Below are 23,236 nucleotides of genomic sequence, written 5' to 3'. Positions count from 1 at the left end.
TTTTTCTATGCTTTTATATATGAAATTGCTACCACTTTTGTAATCCACATTCATGTTATAATATTGTTTATGCCTGAAATATTTTTCTATTATATTTTTTGTTTGTTGATTAAATGACTTGGATACCTATTATTTAATAATAATCTTTTAAGAATAAAATGATGTTCACATATTAAAATTATTTATCATGGTTATAGAGTTATAGTAATTTATTTCTTGATGGATATCACCCATGAAGAAAATGTCTCATTTAAAGATGTTATTATTTTGTTAAATGACATTTTCTCAAATCATGAACATTTTTCAAAAGTTTGATACCAATACAGTATATAAGTCTTTTAAAGTTAGTGACATGTTTAATATTAAAAAAAAAATGCAAAGGCATTGCAATATATCTTTTTGTGTTTTGTTAAACACTAAAAGATTAACATTAAGTGCCTTCAATAACAGTGAGTTTATCTTTATTTTATTATGTAGCATACTGTGGTATTGTTATTTATTTTTATTTTTTTGTAACAGAGTGGGTAGTCTACTGGGGCTGACTGGCCTGTGGTAACAGACCAAGAAGTTTTACCTAAAATGGATGCTACAATAATCTTGTTCAATGGATACCAGACCAACTTATTATAAACAAAAAAAAAAAAAAAAAAAAAAAATTTTTTTTTTAGTAAATTAAAAAGGACCTGACAAAATATGAGCATTGAAAATAAAGAAAATTTCTAGTTTGAGCAACGTTCATCTTAAATTATGATCAGATCAAGTTAACATTTATTAAATAAATATGATATATTTTTAATCTAAAAATTTATAATTGCAGGCAAGGATCATTTAGTACTCAATTAAAGTCAGGTGGATCCTTGTACAGCATGAATTCAGCAGAATCACCAGTAAAATCTGTAAGTAGTCCTCTAGATTTTCCAAGTTTAAGTTTCTCTGTTGACACATCTGCTGTGCTCTCAAATAAATGCTTAAAGAATGAACTACAGGTATGTATGTTTGCATTTTATGTAAAAAGGTATATTAAATTCAATTTAAAGAACTAACTACTATTGTAAGATGAGCATTATATTTGAATTTTTAGCTTTACTTTGTTAATTTGGTAAATCTGTTTTGTAGACATTAAGAATAAAATCAGTAAACTAAATATGGTAATACTAGTTTACTATTTGTTGGCTTTTTGCAGAAGGAAGAATTATTAGTTTAGATTATAGTTTGTAATTGTTTCAGTAATAATACTTCCTTGATTATAATATCAGTATTAAAATGGAAGAATGATGCATGGAAGCAAAGCTTAAATAGTATTTGCAATAAAAAAAAAACTTCCAGAAGTTTTATATTTTATCTGTTTCTTTCAATATTTGTCTAATTCCTCATTTTAAAATATAAAGTTCTCTAATTCCACAAGGCTAGGGTAATTGTTCTAGTTGATTAATCTTTTGCTGAAGTCATATTTTGTTACATCCAGGCTATTGTTATCTTTCCTTAATTTGAATATATGAATTTCTTTGACCCCTTCTATGAAGGGAATATATGCCCTAATTAAGTTTTCTCAAGATCCTAAATGTCTCTGCAACATTCCCATGCAGATATCTAATTTACAACTTTGTAACTTGTAGAAATAGTTTCTCCACCTTGAAGAATATTTCTTTGCATTAACAACTATCCTTATTGTCTTCCTTGTTCTCTTAAAAGCAAATTTATCATTTGCTGAAATGAAAGGCTTCCAGATCTGTAATACAGTATTCAAGATGTGCTCTGATCATTTATTTGTACAATGGAATAACTATCTCTTTTTGTCTACTGAGAAAATTAATATATATCATTGGTTGTTATCCCAGCAACCTTATTACACTGCCAAGAGAGCTTCATGTTGATCTGCATTATGACACTCCAGATCCTTTACATCAGGTGTTTTTAACTTTTTTTTTTGCTAAGTGAGCACCATTTTGACACATTCCAGGGTGAGCACCAAAAAAAATTAAAATTCAGAAAACAAATGTCTTTCATGTTAAAGTTTGAAGTAGATATATTTTTAACTATTTGTTAAGTGCATACAAGTTTCATTAAGCCCAATTAAAATTATCTTATTTAAACAAAGTACTTATCTTTTCAGTAAGATCCTTGACTCTGAAAAGAACATAACAAGAGTTTGAAATTTATTTGTCCTTTATAATGAGTCATTCACAAGCATTCTTCCAAATGCAATGTAGTCAGTCTTGTTCGTTTCTTATTTTTAATATTTATTCTTAGTAAAAAAGGTGTTTTGCCTGTATATATTGTTCCAAACATAGCTACTTTAAAAGCTTCTCTTTGAAGCAATGGGCACTCTTTCTTGCAGTCAGTAGAACCCCAGAATGTTGAAATATGTTCTTGTTGAAATAGGTGCTTTATTGCCAATGAAGATTGGAGATCAATAAGTTCTAATTCTACAGCTGCTATTTCATCTTTTGTGAGATCACTAATCTCAGTGGGTACATCATTAATTGAAATTTAGGCAGGTGCTCTTTTAAGTATTTGAACTCTCTTCGAGTTACTGTGAGTTGCTGAGGTTTTCAAGTGTTTTTATGAGTGATGGACATTTTCTGATAGCAGTTTCAGCCAAGCATTTTTTAAGTTCAGGAAAATAATGCAAATTTTCTTTAGAAACTGGTTCTTTAGTTCTGATAAAGTTGAAGCCCTTTCTGGAATCCCATTATTTCCTCATATAAGACGAGAATGGAATTGTTTCTTCCTTGCAATCTCAGATTTAAGTCATTCAAATGCCTGAAAAGATCCACCATGATTGAAAATGCTATCTTGAAGTCAGCAGTAAAACTTTCAGGAAAAAGACCCTTTTTGCTGTATATCAGAAAAGCTGCTACCTCTTCAAAAATCTCCCAGATTCTGGAAAGTGCTTTCCCAGGACAGGCCACCAAACTTTTGTATGGATAATAAGATCAGAATAGGGTGCTTGCAGGTCTTCCAAAAATAACTTAGGAGTTGTTTATTTAGCAGCCTTCAGGTTAAATATTTGATGAGCTTAGTAATAACTTCAAGACAGTTCATTAATTCATTTTGATTTTTGATTTGAGAACATAAAGCTTTAATATGAATTAAGCAGTGATAGTGGACAAAATCAGGTACCTTTCATCTTTACTAAGATTAGCATTAGCATTAGCATTAGTAGAGGCATTTGATGCAAGAAAGCAAGCTTATGCAGCATCAGCCAAAAAAAAAAAAAAAAAAAAAAACCACTTCCACTTCACCCCTCTGTTCGTTCAAAATACCTGTCCAGCTGAGCCTTAAACTTATTTAGGCTATCAACCTCCACCACAAGGGATGGAAGTCTGTTCCACCAACCAACCACCCGCTGGCTAAAGGCAAATTTCCGCACATCTATCCTACATCTGTCTTTTCTCAATTTGAATTTATGCCCTCTCAGGTGATTTTTCTGAGCTAGAGGAAGAATCCCATCAGCATTGAGCATGCTTAAACCATTCAAGGCTTTATACACCTCTATCAGATCACCTCGCTGGTGCCTAGTCTCCAGACACTGTAATTTGCAAAACTTAAGCCTTTCTTCGTAAGAGCACCCCTTTGTTCCATTCACTAATCTTGTTGCCCTTCTCTGTACTCCTTCCAGCAGCTCTACATCCTTCTTGAAATGAGGCCTCCAGACCCGTATACAGTACTCTAGGTGTGGCCTGACCATTGCCTTGTACAATGGAATAATCACCTCCTTATCCCTGCTGGAAAAATTCCTGTATATCATTGACAATACTCCATGAGCTACTCTTGCAGCCCGTCTGCACTGCTCAGAGAACTTCATATCTGCCTGCACAATCACCCCCAAGTCCCTTTCATTCTCTACCACTGTCAGTGTAGTACCACAGAGTTGATACGTTGCTCTGGGGTTGCTGTTCCCCATGTGTAGTACTTTACATTTGTCAATGTTAAACTTCATTTGCCACCTCTCAGCCCATCTGCTCAACCTTTCCAGATCCTGTTGCAGCAGTGTAGTGTCAGTAGTGTCCTTGACAACCCTGCCAACCTTTGTATCATCTGCAAACTTGGACATTAAGCTTGATATACCATCATCAATATCATTTATAAATACAGAAAACAATAATGGACCCAACACTGAGCCCTGAGGGACTCCACTAATAACATTAGTCCACGATGAGCAGTGTCCATTGATTACCACTCTCTGTCTTCTCCCACTCAACCACCCCTTTATCCATAGCAGCAATTTGCCTCCAATGTCACACTGCTCCAATTTGTGTAGCAGTCTTCCATGTGCAACAGTATCAAAAGCCTTTCTAAGATCCAAGTATATAATATCAAAGTTATTACCTGCATCCAGTTCTTTTGTGACTGCATCATAGTATCCAATCAAGTTGGTCAGGCAAGACTTCCCCTTAACAAAACCATGCTGTGTCTGAGCTATAACTGAAGTCTTGTCTAAATGATCCTGCAGTGCTTCTTTAACCAGTGCCTCCATTAATTTTCATGGAACAGAAGTTAAGCTCACAGGTCTATAGTTACTTGTGTCAGCCTTTGATCCTCCTTTGTGAATTGGGGTCACATTTGCACATTTCCAGTCAATGGGTACCTCCCCTGTGTCCAAGGAAGCTCTCATAATTATGGCTAAGGGTTTGCTTACTTCCCTTGCTGCCTCCTTTAATATAACTGGATAGATCCCATCCACCCCGGGTGCCTTTCTTGTGTTTATCTTCAACAGTTTCTCCTCCACTTTACTCCCAGTTATTTCAAGATTCTGTAGCTTACTGCTAGAGTTGAATACACCTCTGGCATTCCCCTTGCTGAATAACTCCTCATGTGTGAATGTCGATGCAAAATATTCATTTAGTTTGTTAGCTACCTGAGCAGGATCATCAACAGTTGACTGATCAATATCAAGTGGACCAATCTGATTCATCCCCTTCCTTCTAGAGTTTACATAAGTAAAGAACTCTTTGCTGTTTTTCTTTGCATCCCTTGCCAAGGATTTCTCGTAATCTGCCTTCGCCTGCCTAACCTCCTTTGTAACTTGGTTGCATATCAACTTGTATCTATCATAGGCTTCTGTGTCATGTGTTAATTTGTAAGTATCCCATGCGTTTTTCTTCTCTGCCATATGCCTCATTAGTTCATCTGACATCCATTTTGGCCTAAACCTTGAACAATATTTCTTAGTTGGTATGTAAAGCCTAGTAGCTTCCAAGATACGTTCTTTGAATGCTTCCCATTTTGAATTTGCTGTTGGTAACATCATCAGTTGGTCCCACTGTATAGAATTTAAATACTGTCTCAGTCCATCGTAGTCGCCTTTACGGAAGCAATAACCCTTCCCTTTACCCCTAATGGTAGTTACCTCTTTCAGTAAATCCCACTTCAGCACACTGTGATCACTACCACCTAGTGGTTCATTTATCTGCAGATTCTTAATGCATGAAGAATCACTGCTGATAATCAAATCAAGAGTATTACTCCCTCTAGTTGCCTCCTGAACATGCTGATGTAGAAAACAATCATCCAATAAATCCACAAAAGCCCTGCTAGTGTGTGAGTAACCAGCCCCCAAATTCCAGTCAATATCTGGGAAATTAAAATCTCCCATTATAAGACTCTCTGATTTACTAGCCCACTCTATTTCCCTGTACAGTTCCTTATTATACTCATCAGAGTCATTAGGCCTATAGCACACTCCTACTCTCAATTTTGATCTCCCAATGCTATGTCACACCAAACTGACTCAACACTGCACTGTCCGGCGATGTCGACTGGCTTCACTTCCTTGGTTTTTATGTGTTTCTTAACTAATAGCATAACCCCTCCCCCCTTCCTATCCTGTCTATCCTTTCTGTAGACGTTGTACTCCCCAAATTCCAGTTCTGCATCCCTTATATCTGTGTGACACCACGTCTCTGATATCCCAACAATATCTGCCTTTGATGTTTTGAGCAATACCTCAAATTCATCAAATTTATTTACTAAACTTCTAGCATTGGTGTACACGCAAGTATACATGCACCTGTTTCTATTCTTAGCTACCCTAACACAACCCATGTGTTTATTTGTACCGCAATGGCTCCCAGCAGTCTCTGAAATACCATGCATCTTGTTTTTCAGGCTTCTGCTCATTCTAATAGAAGCAGTGCAAGAATCTCTTTCACCTCTGCCAGTGGCTACTGTCAATCTATTGGTCTTTGTCTCCCCCCAGCTAGCAGTTTTCCGACCCACCTAACACTGCCTCGATAGCATCAGCAAATATTCTTGCACCCTTTCTATTTAAGTGTATCCCATCCCTGTAGAAGCAATCTCTCCTGTTAACAAGTACAGTCCAGGCTGAAAAAAATTCTACCCCTTGAGCCTTGCACAATCTTTCCAGGGCCGAATTGATCGACAAGGCTCTCATCATATACTCCCTCCTATCGTGTCTGGGCAGAATTGCAGACACTTTCAAATTCAACCCTAATTCTCGGCTTTTGTTCAACAGTGACCTGTACTTGTTAAGTAATTCTGCCGGTCTCCTACTCTTAATATTATTAGTGCCAACAAAGATAAGCAACAAGTCCTTTGTTTTTCCTTATCATGAATGGTGCACCATCAGTAACATTGCCATTGTTACTGATGCATATTATGCATTGCCATTGCATATGAGAAACTTTTTCATATATAAATTGTTTCATATATATATCCTTCCCAGTTATTTGACCAGTAAGAGGTGTAATACCCTCAATCTTCTTCACAATTACCATTATGTTGTATAAATGCACAAAACAGAAGTTGTCATATGGAGGAAACTTCAGCCAATTCATCCAATGTCGGAGGAAAAAATACAGTTTTCAATTTTAAGTAACAATTCTCTAAATATAAAATCAGAAATTTTGTGAGCACAATTTGTTATAGTATCATTACTCATAAGGGTACTTTTTGCAGAGCTGATCGTTGAAGTTCTGTGAAATTCTTGCTAGTGGCTTACCACTAGCAAGAATTTCCAGTGCAGATACTACATACTCTTTTATTACTTCACTATTGATGTAAGGCATAGAATTTTTAGCAATAACATTTGACAGATGAAATGACACTCCATTTGCTAGTGTTTTAGAATTACTGGGTGTTGACTTATTAATGTATTCCTTTGGCTCTCAAAGTTCTTTTTTTCTTGTTGAGTTTATTTTTTCTAGCATCGGAAAATCTTGGAAAAGTCTCGCTGAAATTTCTATGACATGTTTGGTAATGTTGTTCACGATTTGACTTATGATAACCAGACAACACTGTTTCAAATAATAAGCAAATTACACCAGTTCTATTATTGTTTTCCACAGCAAAATATTCAAGAAGAATGCAACATATAGGTTTTTTTGTTTCCTTCGAAGTATATTGTCAATATTGTCATTAATTTCTTTACATTTTAAATTTAAAAAGCTTATCTATTTTGAGAGGTTTTAAGAAACAGTTATTTAGCTAAAAATTAGTGTAAATTTCTATAATTACACACACAATACTTAAAATGCAATAAACAGTACTTAAAAGTAAGCACTTCCTAATTCATTTCACAAATATACGTGGTCTCAATTCTAATCTCAACGATGTCCATTTCCACTTGCAGTCTGCCAAACCCCATGTACCTTTTCTGACAGAATCTCAGTTATTGGTTGATTCAACTACTGCTCATCTCAGATGCCCAAATTATTCGCTGTATGATTCCTTTTGCCTCAAAGGTGGTACTTATGCATATGTCAGTTCTGATATTCCCTGTCAGAGACTTGGCAATTTGCAATCTCCTCTCTTTGACCTTCTCTGGCTTAAAATCTCTCTACCTCATTGTGTCAAATTCATCTGTTGGCTCTACCGTTCTCCCAACTCCACTAATCACTTGGAGCTCTTTCACTTCCTCTCTTTGCAACTTGACTTTCTCCATTCCAACTTTCCTAACAGTGAGGTAATTTTCCTTGGTGATTTTAATGTTCACAACTCCAGATGGCTTCCGTTTTCTAGTCACACCGACCCAGCAGGTCGAGATGCTGAGACTTTTGCAATTACTAATGATCTAGCACAGATTGTTCATTTACCTACAAGAATACCAGACAATCTTACTCGTACAGCCAATACGCTTGATCTTTTTCTCACAAACAACCCTTCTAAGTACACGGTCGAAGTGAGAGGTTCTTTAGGCACTTCAGATCACAACTTGGTGATTGTCTCTTCTCCAATGGAACCTTTATCTCATGGCTATTCCCAACCTTGTGTTGTTTGCCATTACAGGAATGCAAAATGGGATGACCTGCGAGACTTCTTTTCTTCTTTTCCTTGGTTGGATTACTGTTTTAAAACTTCTGATGTCAACGTTTGCTCAGATCGTGTCAGTGAAATTATTCTTGCAGGAATGGAATCCTTTATCCCACACTCCACTTTAAAATCTCGTCCTTTATCTAAACCTTGGTTTTCCAATAAATGTGCTAAGGCTGTTCAAGAGAAGAATGTTGCATATCGTAATTGGCTTGTTTCTAATTCTTCAGTTTCATTTTCTGCCTACACCCAAGCTCGCAACAATTGTAAAGCAGTTATTAATCAATCCACTAGATTTTGAACAGGCTAAGAGTAGAAAATTTGCTACCTGCCCTAATGGTAGCCGAGCATTCTGGTCTCTTGCCAAAGCTATTGGCCGCAACTTTTGCCCATCTCTGCTCCCACCTCTGTCCAAATCAGATGGTTCTGTTCTCACTTCAGCCTAGGATAAAGCTGACCTGCTAGCATCCCATTTTTCTTCCAGCTCATGTATTAATGATCTTGGTAAAACACCTCCCATCATTCCCAACACGCTCCATTCAATGCCTCCTGTGGTCTTCCGTCAAAAGGATATCAGAAGGATTTTGATGAATCTTGATGCTAAGAAAGCTCCAGGTCCTGATGGTATTTCTCCACTTGTTCTCCAGACCTGTGCTCCTGAACTTACTCCTATTCTTTGCCGTCTTTTTTCACTTTCTTATTACAAAGGTGTTTTTCCTTCTGCTTGGAAATTTGCTCATATCCAGCCAGTTCCTAAAAAGGGTGACAAACCCCTCCCATCCAATTATCGTCCCATTGCAATTACTTCTACTCTTTCTAAAGTAATGGAGAAATCAATTAATCGCCAACTCTTAAACTACCTAGAAACCTTCCGTCTGATCAACGATCGCCAGTATGGATTCCGTCAATGTCGATCCACTGGTGATATTCTGGCTTATATTACCCATTTATGGACTAATTCAGTGGTAAGTAATTCGGTGAAACACAAGTAGTTGCTCTTGACATCTCAAAGGTTTTTGGTCGTGTTTGGCATAAAGGTCTTCTAAACAAGCTTCCATCTTATGGTTTGCCAACTGTTTTTAGTAATTGGTTATCCAGTGTTCTCTTTGATTTCTCTGAGGGTGATGGTAGATGGCTCTCTGTCTTCTAACTTCTCCACTAATGCTGGTGTCCCCCCAAGGTTCAGTTCTTTCCCTCACTCATTTAGGGTATGGGAAAGTGGTTTGTAGAATAAAAAAAAAAAAAGAAAAAAGAAGGGAAAAAAAAGTTTGGATGTCTTTGATAGTTGTTTATTTTGGTGGTACCTGTGTCCTGTCTTTGAGTGTATGATAATGAATGAAAGGAGGCACATGAGTGAGTGATTATCTGCTACCTATCAATCTGCCCCTAAATGAGTAATAATATTTAAGAAAACAGTGTATATATACCAGTAAGTGTATATATACCTGTAAGAGTGGAAGATGTGCATAAGGTTTGAATATATGAAGAGTTTGTGTAGTGTTCTGGCAGGCTACCCCCTCCTATTTATACTGCAGTGGGAGTAATCCATAGGGAACCACCCAGCCTTGCTGACACCACATATCCTCTTTTGAGGCATGGCACGAGAAATGCTAATACTGGCTACAGCTAATCCGGCTAGTGCGGGATTTTATACAGAGCTGTACTCTGTATCCACAGTATAGACGGTGCAAGTACAGCTTTGCACAGAAACAAGTAATAATTATGTTAATTAGTTATTTGTGCATTGATAGCCACAAAATGCCTATTAATGTGTAAAAATAATAATCATGCACTAGTTTTAAATTTTGTGTCAGCGTGCTTATTTTGTCCATACAGGTTTCTGTATTGCTTGTTAACATTGTTTTACATTGATATTTTAATTATATGTATAGGGACTGGTATGAAAAAAAAAAATTTTAATATATTGAAATAAAAGCGAAATTAAAGAGTAGACATAGACAATAGTAATATACAATCGGTAACTGTGTTGTAGAATATAAATAATTTGTATAAGTTTTTATGCCACCAATTCTCTAAGGCTTTAACAGGCTCTATGCCACCAAACCTGTGTTATAGGCCTAATTACTCTGATGAGTGAGTACAAGGAACAACTGTGCAGAGAAATTGAGTAGGCCAATAAAGTTAAAATCCCTCATTATAATGAAGAATTTTAACTTTCCAGATATTGACTGGAGCTTGTGGATTGGTCACTCTCACACTAGCAAGGTGGACTTGGAAAAGACAAAGTTATCAATGGGCACTGCTGTTCTAGGAGAACTGTCATTAGTGGAGTTCCTCTGGGTGTTATTTTCTATAATTATCAATAATATTGATGATGTTATATCAGGTTTAATGTTTGAGTTTGCAGATGATATGAAGGTTGGTACAGTAATTAGGGTATATTACTACAACAAGAACTACTAAAACTAAGCGGATGCACTGAGAAGTCCCAATTTAAGTTTAACGTTAACAATGCAAGTAATACTACACATGCATAACAGTAACCTCAGAATAACATGTGAACGTTGTAGTACTACATTGAGGGTAGTGAAGAATGAAAAATATCTGGGGGTAATTTATGTATAGAAATGATGTTTTTGAGGTCAGATTATAGGGTTTTGTGAGTGATACACAGGAATTTTGCAGCAGAGATAAGGAAATGATTGTCCCATTGTATAAAGCAATGGTTAGGCCACATCTGGAATTCTGCATACAGGTCTGGATGCCTCATTTCGGGTGGATCTGAATGCCGCATTTTGAATGTGGATCTGTTGGAATATGTACAACAAGATTAATGAGTTGTACAGAACTCTGCAAATTTTTGCATCTGGAGACTGGGCACCTGCAAGGAGATCTGATCGAGATGCTTAAGGTATTGTGTGGAGTGAGCTCAATGCTGATGGCATACTTCCTCTTGCTTGGCCTACATGCATGAGGGGGCATAAATTCAGATTGCAAGATAGATGTGTGTGAGTTTGCCTCCAGCCAGTGGGTAGTTGATTGTCAGCTACTGTGTGGTATTGTGGAAGTGAATTATAAATTCACTTCCACAGGTGAATAAATTTTAGGAAGAACTAGATAAACTGTTAGATCGGATGGTCAGGTGATGTTGGAGTGTTGTTATGTGCTTTTTTTTTTGTTGCTTGCTTTCTTGCATCATTTGCCAATATTAAGACTAAGTACCACTCCATGTTTATACAGGCAAATTGCACAGGAAATAGCTCATATCCCTTGCAGCCTTAAAGAAGGTGATGCTAAAAGTATTGTAGTTGTTTTATCATCAGTGCAAAAATGAAAATGGTGGTCTCCTAAAAGGCATTGTTTTCAAGATGTAGGAATTATAATGAACTAAAGCATTCTCTTGTATTTGTAGTTTTGAATAATATTAAATTATTTTGATTTTTTGTTGAATTGCCAATTCTGTATTACAGTAAAATGTCAGTATAATGAACACCAGAGTAATGAATTATTCAAGTAGGAAAACTTCCAGCCCCTGCCAATTTAACAAATGTCATTGTAGTGAAAGTATCAATTTAGTCTAAGAAAAATTCATACCCCTATGAAAAAATATAATCATTTTAACAAAATTTTTAAGAAGAAAATTAATCCTTAAAGAACATGACATAATACTTTTCGATCCCAGACATCTGGCAATGCTGTGGTTTATGGTCAAATGCTGAGCAGGTAATTGCTTGGTCAAGATTAATGCCTTTTGTTCTGTCTACCTATCCAATGTCTAGCAGAAGTAATTTTGGAAGTGACAAGAGTTGTTTATAGGGTTACATATTATAGTGAAATGTGCTGGTTGATGAGGTGAATGCATGTTTATGTGAAATGTTTGTTTACTGTTTTATGTGTAGTAGTTGTTGTTTACATCATGGTTATGCTTATGGTTTTCTTAATTTAGAGAAGATACTGTTATTTCATGTTTAAAATGTTTTTCTTTATTTCTAGGCAGAATTAATAGAAGTTTTGTTTGAATGAAAATAGCCATGTAAAAAATATAATTTTAAAATTGAACCTTTCATTTAAAAATTGCATTTAATAAATAATTTTATAATACAAAATTAATTTGGAACATTTTTCATTACATTTCATTCTAATAAATACATTTTGTTGGCTACACAAACATGTTATTCTGACATTCAGTAATATATCGCACATGTAATGCAGTAGGGCCACATGTCCAAAATTACATATTTTATGCAGCAATGATTTGAATATGATTGTTCATGATAATAAATTATGTAATTAAGTTACAGTTCCATGTTTGGTGACCATATTTCATTGAAATCTAAGTTTTAAAACATGATTACTAAAATTATTATAGATTATATCTACTTTTGAAAAATTTGAGATAAGGTTGTACTGCGCTACATTACATGTGTGATATATAAATGCTGGTATTTTCCATCTGCTGTGTGTTCTGTAGCTATATATATATATATATATATATATCTGCACAACTATATAGATATAGTACCTCTGTATATCTATACTTTACTCTGCTTCAGTTCGCCTTCTTTAGCTTATGCTGCTATTGCTTCTTGTTACCTTTTGCATATGCTACTAATGCTACCTATATGATATATAATATACCACGTATGTATATGTTTAACAATGGATGGATCTCTTTCTATACAGTTATACATTATGCTATGTATTATCATTATTTTTGTAAATTAGCTATCCGTCGGGCTTACAGTTATCTAACCAGCTAACTACTAAATTGGGATATATTAATTTTAGTTAACTGTAATATATTTTGGTTTTGTTATCTAATACTACATTACCTTTTTTTGGAATTGCTGTCATATACTACCTAACTATCTTTTTGGACACAGTTATGCTGGACGATGACAACAGAAACGGATAGCCCATTAATTATGGTTGATACGTTGAGAGGGTTAGCCCTCGAAAAAGTCCCTTTCAATGTATCTGTATACCTATAATTAACATAATATTATTTTATTTATAATATAATTTTGATATGTAAGGTTTCCCTTACGTTATATTGCATATATTTTTTTTTCCAGGTTGCCGTAGGCACTTACATAAGTTTATGTTTCTTGGGCCGTTATATCGTACGGGTTTTTTTTCTCGGTATACACTATGACCTGTTAAATTTTGATTATAATTACACCAGTAGACTCTACCACTATAACTAACATCTTAAATAATATACAGACTGATGTAATGTTTAATCTTATAAGATGGCATTAATCAGATCTGTGTTGGTTTATTTATTTATTAAATTAAATTTGGTATATTTATTATATTTAGTTTATTGATTATATTCATTTATGCATTTTACATACTTTGGATATATATATATTGAATTTTATTTCAGGATGTACAGTCAGTGTCATCCACTCCTACTGCTGAGCCATCTACCCAAAGTAAGGTTTACTCACATTGTAAATACTTTAATGTATCTATAATGGCTGATTTTATACAATTAATTTTTATGAAAATATTATTAATTTTTCAAATGAATAATTATAACATGACAACAAATTTAATGAAATAAGTTTATCTTGAATTATATTTGTAAGATTATTTTGTGAAATTACAATGTGATATATAATTTATATATAATGATGTAGTGAAGCTAGTATATAAGGATCTAATATAAAAGTTCTTAAAGATGTGATCAGTGGTGATTGCAGTTATTAGTGACTGTGTCTTTACTTAAGTAAACTTTTCAATGTTTGTAGCTGATAAAATTTGTGAAATTTTATCAGCTTAATATTCACTATGTATGTTAAGATTAAAGCCTTCGTTGGGAAAAGGGAGTTAGCTGCATTTTTTTTGGCTGCACTAGGTAACAACTGAGTATTCCGATGGGCATTTATGAGAGTTTGAAGAGTAGGATGGATGCTCTAGAAGAAATTAAAATGGGGAACCATTAAGCTCTCAGCTACCCAGCTTAATTCCAGAGCTCACACTTGAGCATCAGCCAACACAGTAGCAGCAGCAACCCCCAAGGTTGAATGTGCTGTTCATCAGGAGTTATTTTTTATTGGTGACTGTATTGTCAGATAAACATGAAATATATTGTGCCAAAAGGATAGGTGCCAGGGACAAAAGTTAATGATGTTGTAGAGCAGATATCTTTTAAGGGCACAAAAGTTGATATTGTTGTACACATTGGCACCAATGACATTAAGAGTAGATTTGTGTGAAATTACTTAAAAAGTACACAGCGATATTGAAAACAGTCGTGAGTTAAGGTTGTGTTTGAAAGTGTTTGCAATTCTCCGCAGACACGAAAGGAGGGATTATATGATGAGAGCTTTGTCAGTAAGTTTGGCCCTGGAGAGATTGTGCAAGGCTCATGAGGTAAAATTTTACTCAGCAAGGTCTGTGCTTGGGAACAACAGACTACTTCTACAGGAGTGGGATGCACTTAAATAGAGAGAGTGCAAGAATATTTGCTGCTGATGCTATAGAGGCAGTGTTAGGTCGGTTGGAAAACTGTGTGGATACACAGACTAATAGATTAACAATAGACATAGGCAGAGGTGAAAGTGGTTGTTGCACTGTTTCTATTGGAATGGGCTGCTGCCTGGAAAGCAAGGTTCCGAAGATTTCAAGGCCTACTGTGAATCCTTTTGGAACAAGTAAAATTGTGGGGGTGTGTTAGAATAACTAAGAGTAAGAAGAGGTGCATATATACATGCATGTACACCAAAGCTAGGAGCATAGTAAATAAATTTGAATTGCTGGTCAAGACATCGAAGGCGGATATTGTTGTGATATCAGAGATGTGATGTCACACAGATATAAGGAATGTAGAATTGAAATTTGGGGAATATATTGTATACATATAGGAAGGGAGGAGGGATTATGCTGTTAGTTAAGAAACACGTAAAATCTAAGGCAGTGCATCCAGCGTAATGTTGAGTCAGTTTGTGTGATATTAGCACTAGGAAAACAAAAATGAGATTAGCAGTCTGTTATAGGCCCAATGTCTCTGATGAGTACAACAAACAACTGTACAGAGAAAAAAGTGGGCTAGTAAATCAGAATGCCCTATAATTGGGGATTTTAACTTTCCACAGACTATCAAGACTTCTGTGGATTTATTGGATGACTGTTTTCTATAGCAGCATACTAGAGAGGCAACAAGAGGGAGTAATACTCTTGATCTTTTTATCAGCAGTGATTATTCATGCATTAAGAATCTGCAGATAAAAGAATTAGTAGGTAGAAGTGATAACTGTGTACTGATATGAGATTTACTTAAGAAAGTAACAACCATTAAGGGTAAAGGGAAGGGGTTAGTTTTCGTAAAGATGATTACGGTGGTCTCAGACAGATTTAAATTCTATACACTGGCACCAGCTTATTATGTTACTAACAGCAAATTCTAAATGGGAAACATTTAAGGTAATAATCATATGTCAATGTTTTTAGGATAGAAGCTACTAGACTTTTAATAACAACCAAGAAATACTGTTCAAGTCTACGATTTAAGTGGAATGTTGATGTTTCTTCTCTTCAATGAGACTCATTGAAGAGAATAAAAATGATGGAAGCATATAAATAAATTATTAGGCAACACAGAAGCCTATGCTAGACATAAACTAGTCTGCAATCAAGGCACAAACAATGTTAGGCAAGCAGAGGGAGATTATGAGAAATCTTGGCAAAGGATGCAAAGAAAAAAAAGCATAGACTTCGATATGTAAAGAATAGAAGGAAGGGGATAAATCACATTGGTCCACATCAATGGTTCAAATATGGTCCTGCTCATGGTGCTGACAATCTGAATAAGTATTTTGCACGTACACTCACACACGCAAAATTCTTTAGGGGAGTGGCTGCCAGAAGTTTATCAGACTCATAACAGGCAGCTAAATAAATTTGCAGTAATTGAGAGGAAAGTGAAGAGAAATCATTGAAGTTAAACATAAAAAAGTTACTTGTGGTGGATGGCATCTATTCAGTTATATTAAGGGAGGCAACTAAGACAGTAAAGAAATCTTTAGCCATAATTATGAGAGCTGCTTTGGATTTAGGGAAGTCCCCTTGGATTGGAGATGTGAAAATGTATCCCCAATTCACAAAGTGGGATCAATGGATGAGATGAGCAACTACAGACTGGTTAGCTTAACTTCCATTCCACGGAAAATAATGGAATCACTGGTTAAAGAAGTAATGCAGGACCATCTAGACAATAATGCAATTAATCTTTAAACATGTAGGTTTGTGAAGAGAAAATCTTTTCTGACCAATGTGATTGGAATTTGATGCATTCACGAAGGAACTGGATGCAAAAAAGAATGGAATCGAAGATTGCTGGTCAAATTGGAGCAGTATACCATTGAGGGCAAGTTACTCCTATAGATAAAGGAATGATTGGATGGTGGAAGACGAGAATGGTTATCAATGGATACTGCTCTTTGTGGACTAATATTATGTGAGGCCACCCCTGGTTTGTGCTAGGCCCATTGTTGTTTTTTATAAAACTATATAAATATCACTAATAATATAATAATCATAATATAATATCATAATATAAATATCATTAATAAATTAATGATGTTTAAGGCATATCAGGCTTATTTGAAAGTTTGCAGTCGTACAGAGGTTGGCAGGATGATTAATGACAGTAATGACTGTATCTTACTGTGACAGGATCTATTAAAATTAGGCAGATGGGTTGAAAAATGACAATTAAATTTTAACATTGACATATGCAAAGTACTGCATTTGGGTAGCAGTTACCCCAATGTAAGGTATCAACTGTATGGTTATACATACAGGGTGCGGAAAATGAAAAAGATCTGGGGTAATTGTGCAGTCAGATATGAAGTTCTCAGAGATGCGCAGACAAGCTACCAGCACAACTCATGGGATTTTGTGAATGACATACAGGTCGACCATCACTAATCCGGTTCCACTGCTAATTCGGACGTAATTTCAAATTTCCTGGGTCGGCACACCGACCTTCCACTACTGTTTTGGGGGTGTTGCAACATCAGCTGTTGGCACGAACTCATAAACACTGGCAAGCCATTCCACTTGTTTTTTTGCATTTATTATTATAACCTGCTCACATTTAGTCCCAGCCATAGTTCCAATGCATAAAGGAAGTGCCTCTCGTGGTGTGAAGCGCAAACACCGTGCACTGTCCATAACAGATAAAGTTGAACTTCTGAAAAAACTCGACAGTGGTGTGTCTGTGAGAAGTTTAACTCTGCTTAATTGTAAATTCCAGCAATTTCTCTCAGTTCTTCTTATCTTAGTAATTTTCTTTTAGCCATTCCTTTTTTTTTTTTTTTACAACACACTTATACGAACTTGCAGAAAAACACAACACAATATGATGGATAATACAGCGTGCTAACAAACTTGTTTTCACAAAATCTCTTAACAATACTGACAAACTTATTGTGACATTTGAGAGTTAATTTTATTATAATTAGTTTTATTGCAGCGCTTGCCACACGTGCAATAAACTAATCACAAACGACCTTCATATGTATGCCATAATAGCGTCACACATATATCGCCGACATGGCTTCTCAAGAAATAAAGTAATCAACATACTTTAGTTACAAAACATATATGCAGCATAAAAAAAGACTTCTTTTTTTTTATATATATATTTTAAGCAAAGAAACAACAATACTGACATTGCAATATTTATTTTAGAATTACTAATCAAATTAATTCCTAAATATTTTTTGGCCCCTGGGGAATTTTTTTCTTAAACTAGCTTGGCAGTCAATGTGTTAAAGGTAGAAGGAGGTGGTTAGCTGTTGGATAAAATATATGTGCTAAAATAACCACCTAGCACCACTGTATTAGAAATCTGTTAGCTTAGTATAGTATAGTCTTATCAATTAATCAGTAAAATTTACTTATCTTATTAAATTTAATTGTCAATCAAATTGTACTTAAATGGAATCATGACCCAGACTAGAGCAGCGGAGCAATGCTCACAGATTAGCCAGAGTGCTGTGACTTGGGGGAGAACCGAAGGGGGCGATTCTCCAATGCTTCACAGTCTTAAAAAAATGCACAAAATGTGAAATGTTTACTGACCTGTTTAGAAGAGGACATGACCTAGCCAAGGAGGATGTCTTTGTGTGTGCAAGATGCAGAGACTGTGAGAAAATTAGGCACCAACTCAGAGAGTTTGAAGTGTAGGGTGGATGCCCTCAAGGAAATTAATAAGAGGGGCCCATCAAGCTCTCAGCTGTCTAACTCAATGCCAGAGGTTACTCCTGTACATCAGGCAGAATGCGATGGTCCCACAGGACCTAGTTATTGTTGGTGGCTCTATTGTCAGGGAGACGGGGAATATATTATGCAAAAAGGATTGGTGGAACAGGATCACGGTATGTCTGCCGGGGGCAAAAGTTGATGATGTTGTAGAGCAGATGTCATCTTTTTAGGGCACTAAAGGTGATATTGTTGTACACATTGGCACTAATGACTTTAAGAGTAAGAGATCTACAGATTTACTTAACAAGTTCAGGACAATATTGAAAAAAAGTCACAAGCTAGGGTTGAATTTGAAAGTGTCTGCATTTCTGCCCAGACACGATAGGAGGGAGTATATAATGAGAGCCTTGTCAATAAATTTGGCCCTGGAGAGATAGTGCAAGGCTCATAGGGTAGAATTTTTTTTAGCATGGTCTGTGCTTGCTAACAGGAGACACTGTTTCTACGGGGATGGGATACACGTATAGAAAGGGTGCAAGAATAGTTGCTGATGCTATCGAGGCAGCGTTAGGTGGGTCAGAAAACTGCTAGATTGGGGGCGGGAGTCACAGACTAAAAGATTAACAGTAGCTTCAGGCAGAGGTGAAAGCGATTCTTGCATTGCTTCTATTGTAACAAGCAGCAGCCTAGAGAGCAAGTTCCTGGGGATGTCAAGAGCTGATAGGGAGTCATCATGGAACAAATAAATACATGGGCTGTGTTAGGTGCATGTGTTGTATATAGTTAATAAATTTGATGAGTTTGAAGTGCTAGTCAAGACATCAAAGACATATTGTTGGGATATCAGAGACATGGTGTCACACAGATATAAGTAGTGCAGAATTGGAATTTGGTGAGTACAATGTGTACAGAAAGGATAGACAGGGTAGGAAGGGAGAAGGGGTTATGCTGTTAGTTAAGAAACACACAAAAATCTAACGAAGTGCATCCAGTTGACATGGGTGGACAGTGCAATGTTGAGTCAGTTTGGTATGGCATAAACACTGGGAAAGGGAAAATGAGAGTAGGAGCGTGTTATATAGTCCTACTGACTCTGAGAGTACAACGAACAATTTTGCAGAGAAATGCAGTGGGCCAGTAAATCAGAATGTCTTGTAATCATCATCAGCCATTTTCAATCCACTGCAGGATGAAGGCCTCTCCAGTAACTTTCCAGTTCCTTCTGTTTTGTGCAATGGCCATCCATTTACTACCCACAAACTCATGAATTTCTTCTATCCATCTCTGCCATTGTCTTACAGGTTTTCTTCTAGCTCCTCTTGGGTACCATTCTGTTATTTTCTTAGTACATTTGTCATCATGTCTTCGAGCTATGTGTCCTGCCCAAGACCATTTTAGTTCTTTAGTTTTGATAAGAATGTCCTTTACTTGAGTTTGCTGCCTAATGCATGTGTTTCTCTTCTTATATAAGTCTGATTCCCAATATAATTCGTTCCATTCTTCGCTGTGTAGTTCTCAGCTTCTCTTCCATTCTTTTTTGTGAGTGCCCAAGTTTCACTTCCATAAGTTAAGGTTGAGAGTATACATTGGTTCATTATTTTACATTTCAGACAAACTGGGATATTGCTCTTCGGTATGTGACTATATTTCATGAATGCTATCCATCCAAAATTTATTCTTCTCTTGACTTCCAGCCATTTATCATTATTACAGCTAATAACTTGTCCCAGATAAGTATATGACTCCACCTTTTCAATTACTGCTCCTTCAATCATTATGTCCCTTTCTGTGGCATACTTGTTCGTCATTACTTTTGTTTTAGCCATATTCATCTTTAGTCCAAAATCCTTACTAGCTGGGCATAACTGATTAAGATTTTCTCTAATTCTTTGGGTTTGTGGCTAATGACCACAATGTCATCTGTAAATGGTTTAGGTACTCTCCATTCATATTGACTCCTTTCTGAGACCAGTCTAGTCTTCTGAAAGCTTCCTCAAGGGCAGCAGTAAACAACTTCGGAGATGTTGTGTCTCCTTGTCGAACTCCTTTCTCTATTTTAAATTTGCTAATATCTTTGTCTAGTCTAATAAAGGAGGTAGCGTTCTCATATAATATCTTCAAAATCATAATATGTGGGGTATCTGTGCCTTGTCTTTCCAGTACCCGAAACATTGCCTTATGCTATATGGAGTCAAATGCCTTTTCATAATCCACAAATGCCAGTCATAATTGTGTTTTATATTCATTTGCTTTCTCCATTAGCTGTGATATTACATGAAGGTGATCCATAGTTGAGAATTCTGTCCTAAAGCCAGCTTGCTCTTTTGGTTGATTCTCATCAAGTATTCTTTCTAATCTGTTAGTAATGACCCTTGTGAAAAACTTGTAGATGTGGGATAACAAGCTAATTTGTCTATAATTTCCAATTTCTGATTTATCACCTTTCTTATGCAGCAAAACTATGATTGCATTATTCCACTGCTTAGGTGTCACACCTTTTCTAATGCATTTTGTGAAGAGCCTTGCCAGTTTTTGTGTTATGTCTCTTCCTCCCAATTTTAACAACTCTGCAGTAATTTTATCTTCCCCCGGGGCTATATGATGCTTCATTTTCTTCAACGCATGTTCTACCTGATCAGGAAGAATATTGGGTATGTTGTATGTGTTGATAATTTGTGATCCATCTTCCCCACTGCTGGCATCATTCCCTCGCTCCTTGTATAATTCTCTGTAGTAGTCTTCTTCTATTTGAATTATGCCTTCTCTGCTATTTATAAGTACACCATTGTTATTCTTCAGTTTCAGTATCATTTGTCTTTTTGTTTTACTGCTCATGGCTGCTGATTTAAGTCCTTTGTTTTCCCTTAATGATTGTTCTAATTTTTTTGTGTTAAATATTTTTATGTCCTCTCTGAGTCTCTTTCTAATGGCTTTGCATAACTCAGTATCTTCAATTTTCTCCTTGTCAGTGTTTATCTTGCTCTTCATTTGTTGCCTTCAGTTCATCATGACAAGTGTTTCTGAACTAATTTTTTCTTCTTTGGATTTCTTTTTACCTATAGGTTTCTTGGGCTTTATCTCTTTCAGAAAGTTGTAATATTCTTCGCCGATATCTTGGTCCTGAGCAGTCTGCAGAAGCTCAAACTTGTCCTTAAGTTCCAGTACATACTGCTTTTTCTCCTCTTCAGTTATCTCAAAGACCTTTGTATTATTTACTCGAGTCAGTTTTTCCCTTTCCTACATCTATATCAAGTGTGCATCTTACCATTCTGTGATCACTTCCAACCTTTACCTTATTCAGAATGGTAACATCATTCACGATATATCTTCTGTTAGTGAGGATGAAGTCGATTTCATTAGTTGTTAATCCATTTGGATTCTTCTATGTCCACTTTTTTTTCACCCTTTTCTTGAAAAAAGTGTTCTTTCACCAATTCCAAAATTTCCTATAGTTCCCCTTTCTGTACTGTTTTATCTTTTTCCAACCTTATCATTTAAGTCCCCCATAATAATAGTGTAGTGGGTTTTCTGCTCATCTAGAAGACTCAATTTCGGTGTACATTTCTTCAACGTCTTCATCATCTTGGCTCGATGTTGGTGCATAAATCATTATAACCTTTAGCTTATACCTCTTAGAAATTCTGAGTAGTAGTCCTGACACCCTTAGTGATGTACTTTTGAATTCCAAAATGTTGTTTTTTATATCTTTATGGACCAGAAAGCCAAATCCACCTACACTATTTTCACTGTTTCCATTGTAGTAGTTTTCCACTTTGTAAACTTATAAGTGATTCATATCTTCTTGTTTCAGCCAAACCAATGATATTCCAATTCACGTTTTCTAGTTCCTTTTAAAGCTCTAATATCCTTTCTTCACCGGTGAGCGATCTTACGTTATAACAGGCCAAGTTCAGTTTCCGTGCTTAGCAGCCTGGTCGTACCTAGAGATTCTTAGTACCCTCTGCTTCCACTGTGATCCTCTCACTGCTGTAAGAGGGGGAGTGAAAGCCACTGGGGACTGAGGGGCATTTGTATCGTGCTGTCATATGCTGGAGGGTTTGGTCTCTTCCCCTTCATGGTGACAAGGTGTCTTGAAGAGAACCACTCTACACGTTCGTTGCCACCTAAGTGACGTAACAGGGCTTACCATCGAGAAGGTGTACATGAGTGGATTTTAGAGAGGTTGGCCAACTGGACTTCTCCTAATTCTTCTGTAATAGAAAGATATTGGATCCATCAGTGTTTTAGACTGAGTGTCTGACAACACACAGAATACCTGTTCTCCTGTAAGCCCCCGTCTTGTAATGGGGGATTTTAACTTGTGGGTTGGTCACTCACATGCTAGCATGACTTTTGTGGATTTATTGGAGGATTTTTTTCTACAGCAACATGTTCAAGGGGCAACCAGAGGGCGTAGTACTCTTGATCTGATTATCAGTAGTGATGAAGCATGCATTAAGAATTTGCAGATAAAGGAACCACTAGGAGACAGTGATCACAGTCTACTGATCTAGGATCTACATAAAGATGTAACTCCCATCAAGGGAGAAGAGAAGAGTTTTTGTTTTCATAATGGTGACTACAGTGGTCTCAGGTAGTTTTTGAATTCTATCCAGTGGGATCAACTGATGATGTTAAAAACAGTGAATTCTAAATGGGAGGCCTTCAGGGAATTAATGTTGGAAGCTACTAGGCTCTTCATACCAAATAAGAAATACTGTTCAAGATTTAGGCCTCAATGGATATCAGATGAACTAATGAAAATTGTGGCAGAGAAGAAAAA

The 23,236-nt window shown here is 36.1% G+C and overlaps 1 protein-coding gene across 1 annotated transcript in view; it reads left to right on the top strand.

The window, feature by feature from the left end:
* Positions 1 to 23,236, top strand: part of LOC150078024 (C-Jun-amino-terminal kinase-interacting protein 4-like) — a 518,865-nt gene that overhangs the window by 111,583 nt on the left and 384,046 nt on the right. Inside the window, exons 5-6 of the mRNA XM_090385183.1 lie at positions 818 to 986; positions 13,625 to 13,673. Coding sequence (XP_090241309.1) covers positions 818 to 986; positions 13,625 to 13,673 — 218 coding nt within the window. The remainder of the gene's footprint in view (positions 1 to 817; positions 987 to 13,624; positions 13,674 to 23,236) is intronic.

Source organism: Mastigoproctus giganteus, chromosome 11 (genome assembly GCF_048544385.1).
Source record: "Mastigoproctus giganteus isolate SK-2022 chromosome 11, ASM4854438v1, whole genome shotgun sequence".
NCBI classification, from domain to species: Eukaryota; Metazoa; Arthropoda; class Arachnida; order Uropygi; family Thelyphonidae; genus Mastigoproctus; species Mastigoproctus giganteus.
Note: the sequence above shows the minus strand (reverse complement) of the source record. Positions and strands in the feature narration are given on the sequence as shown.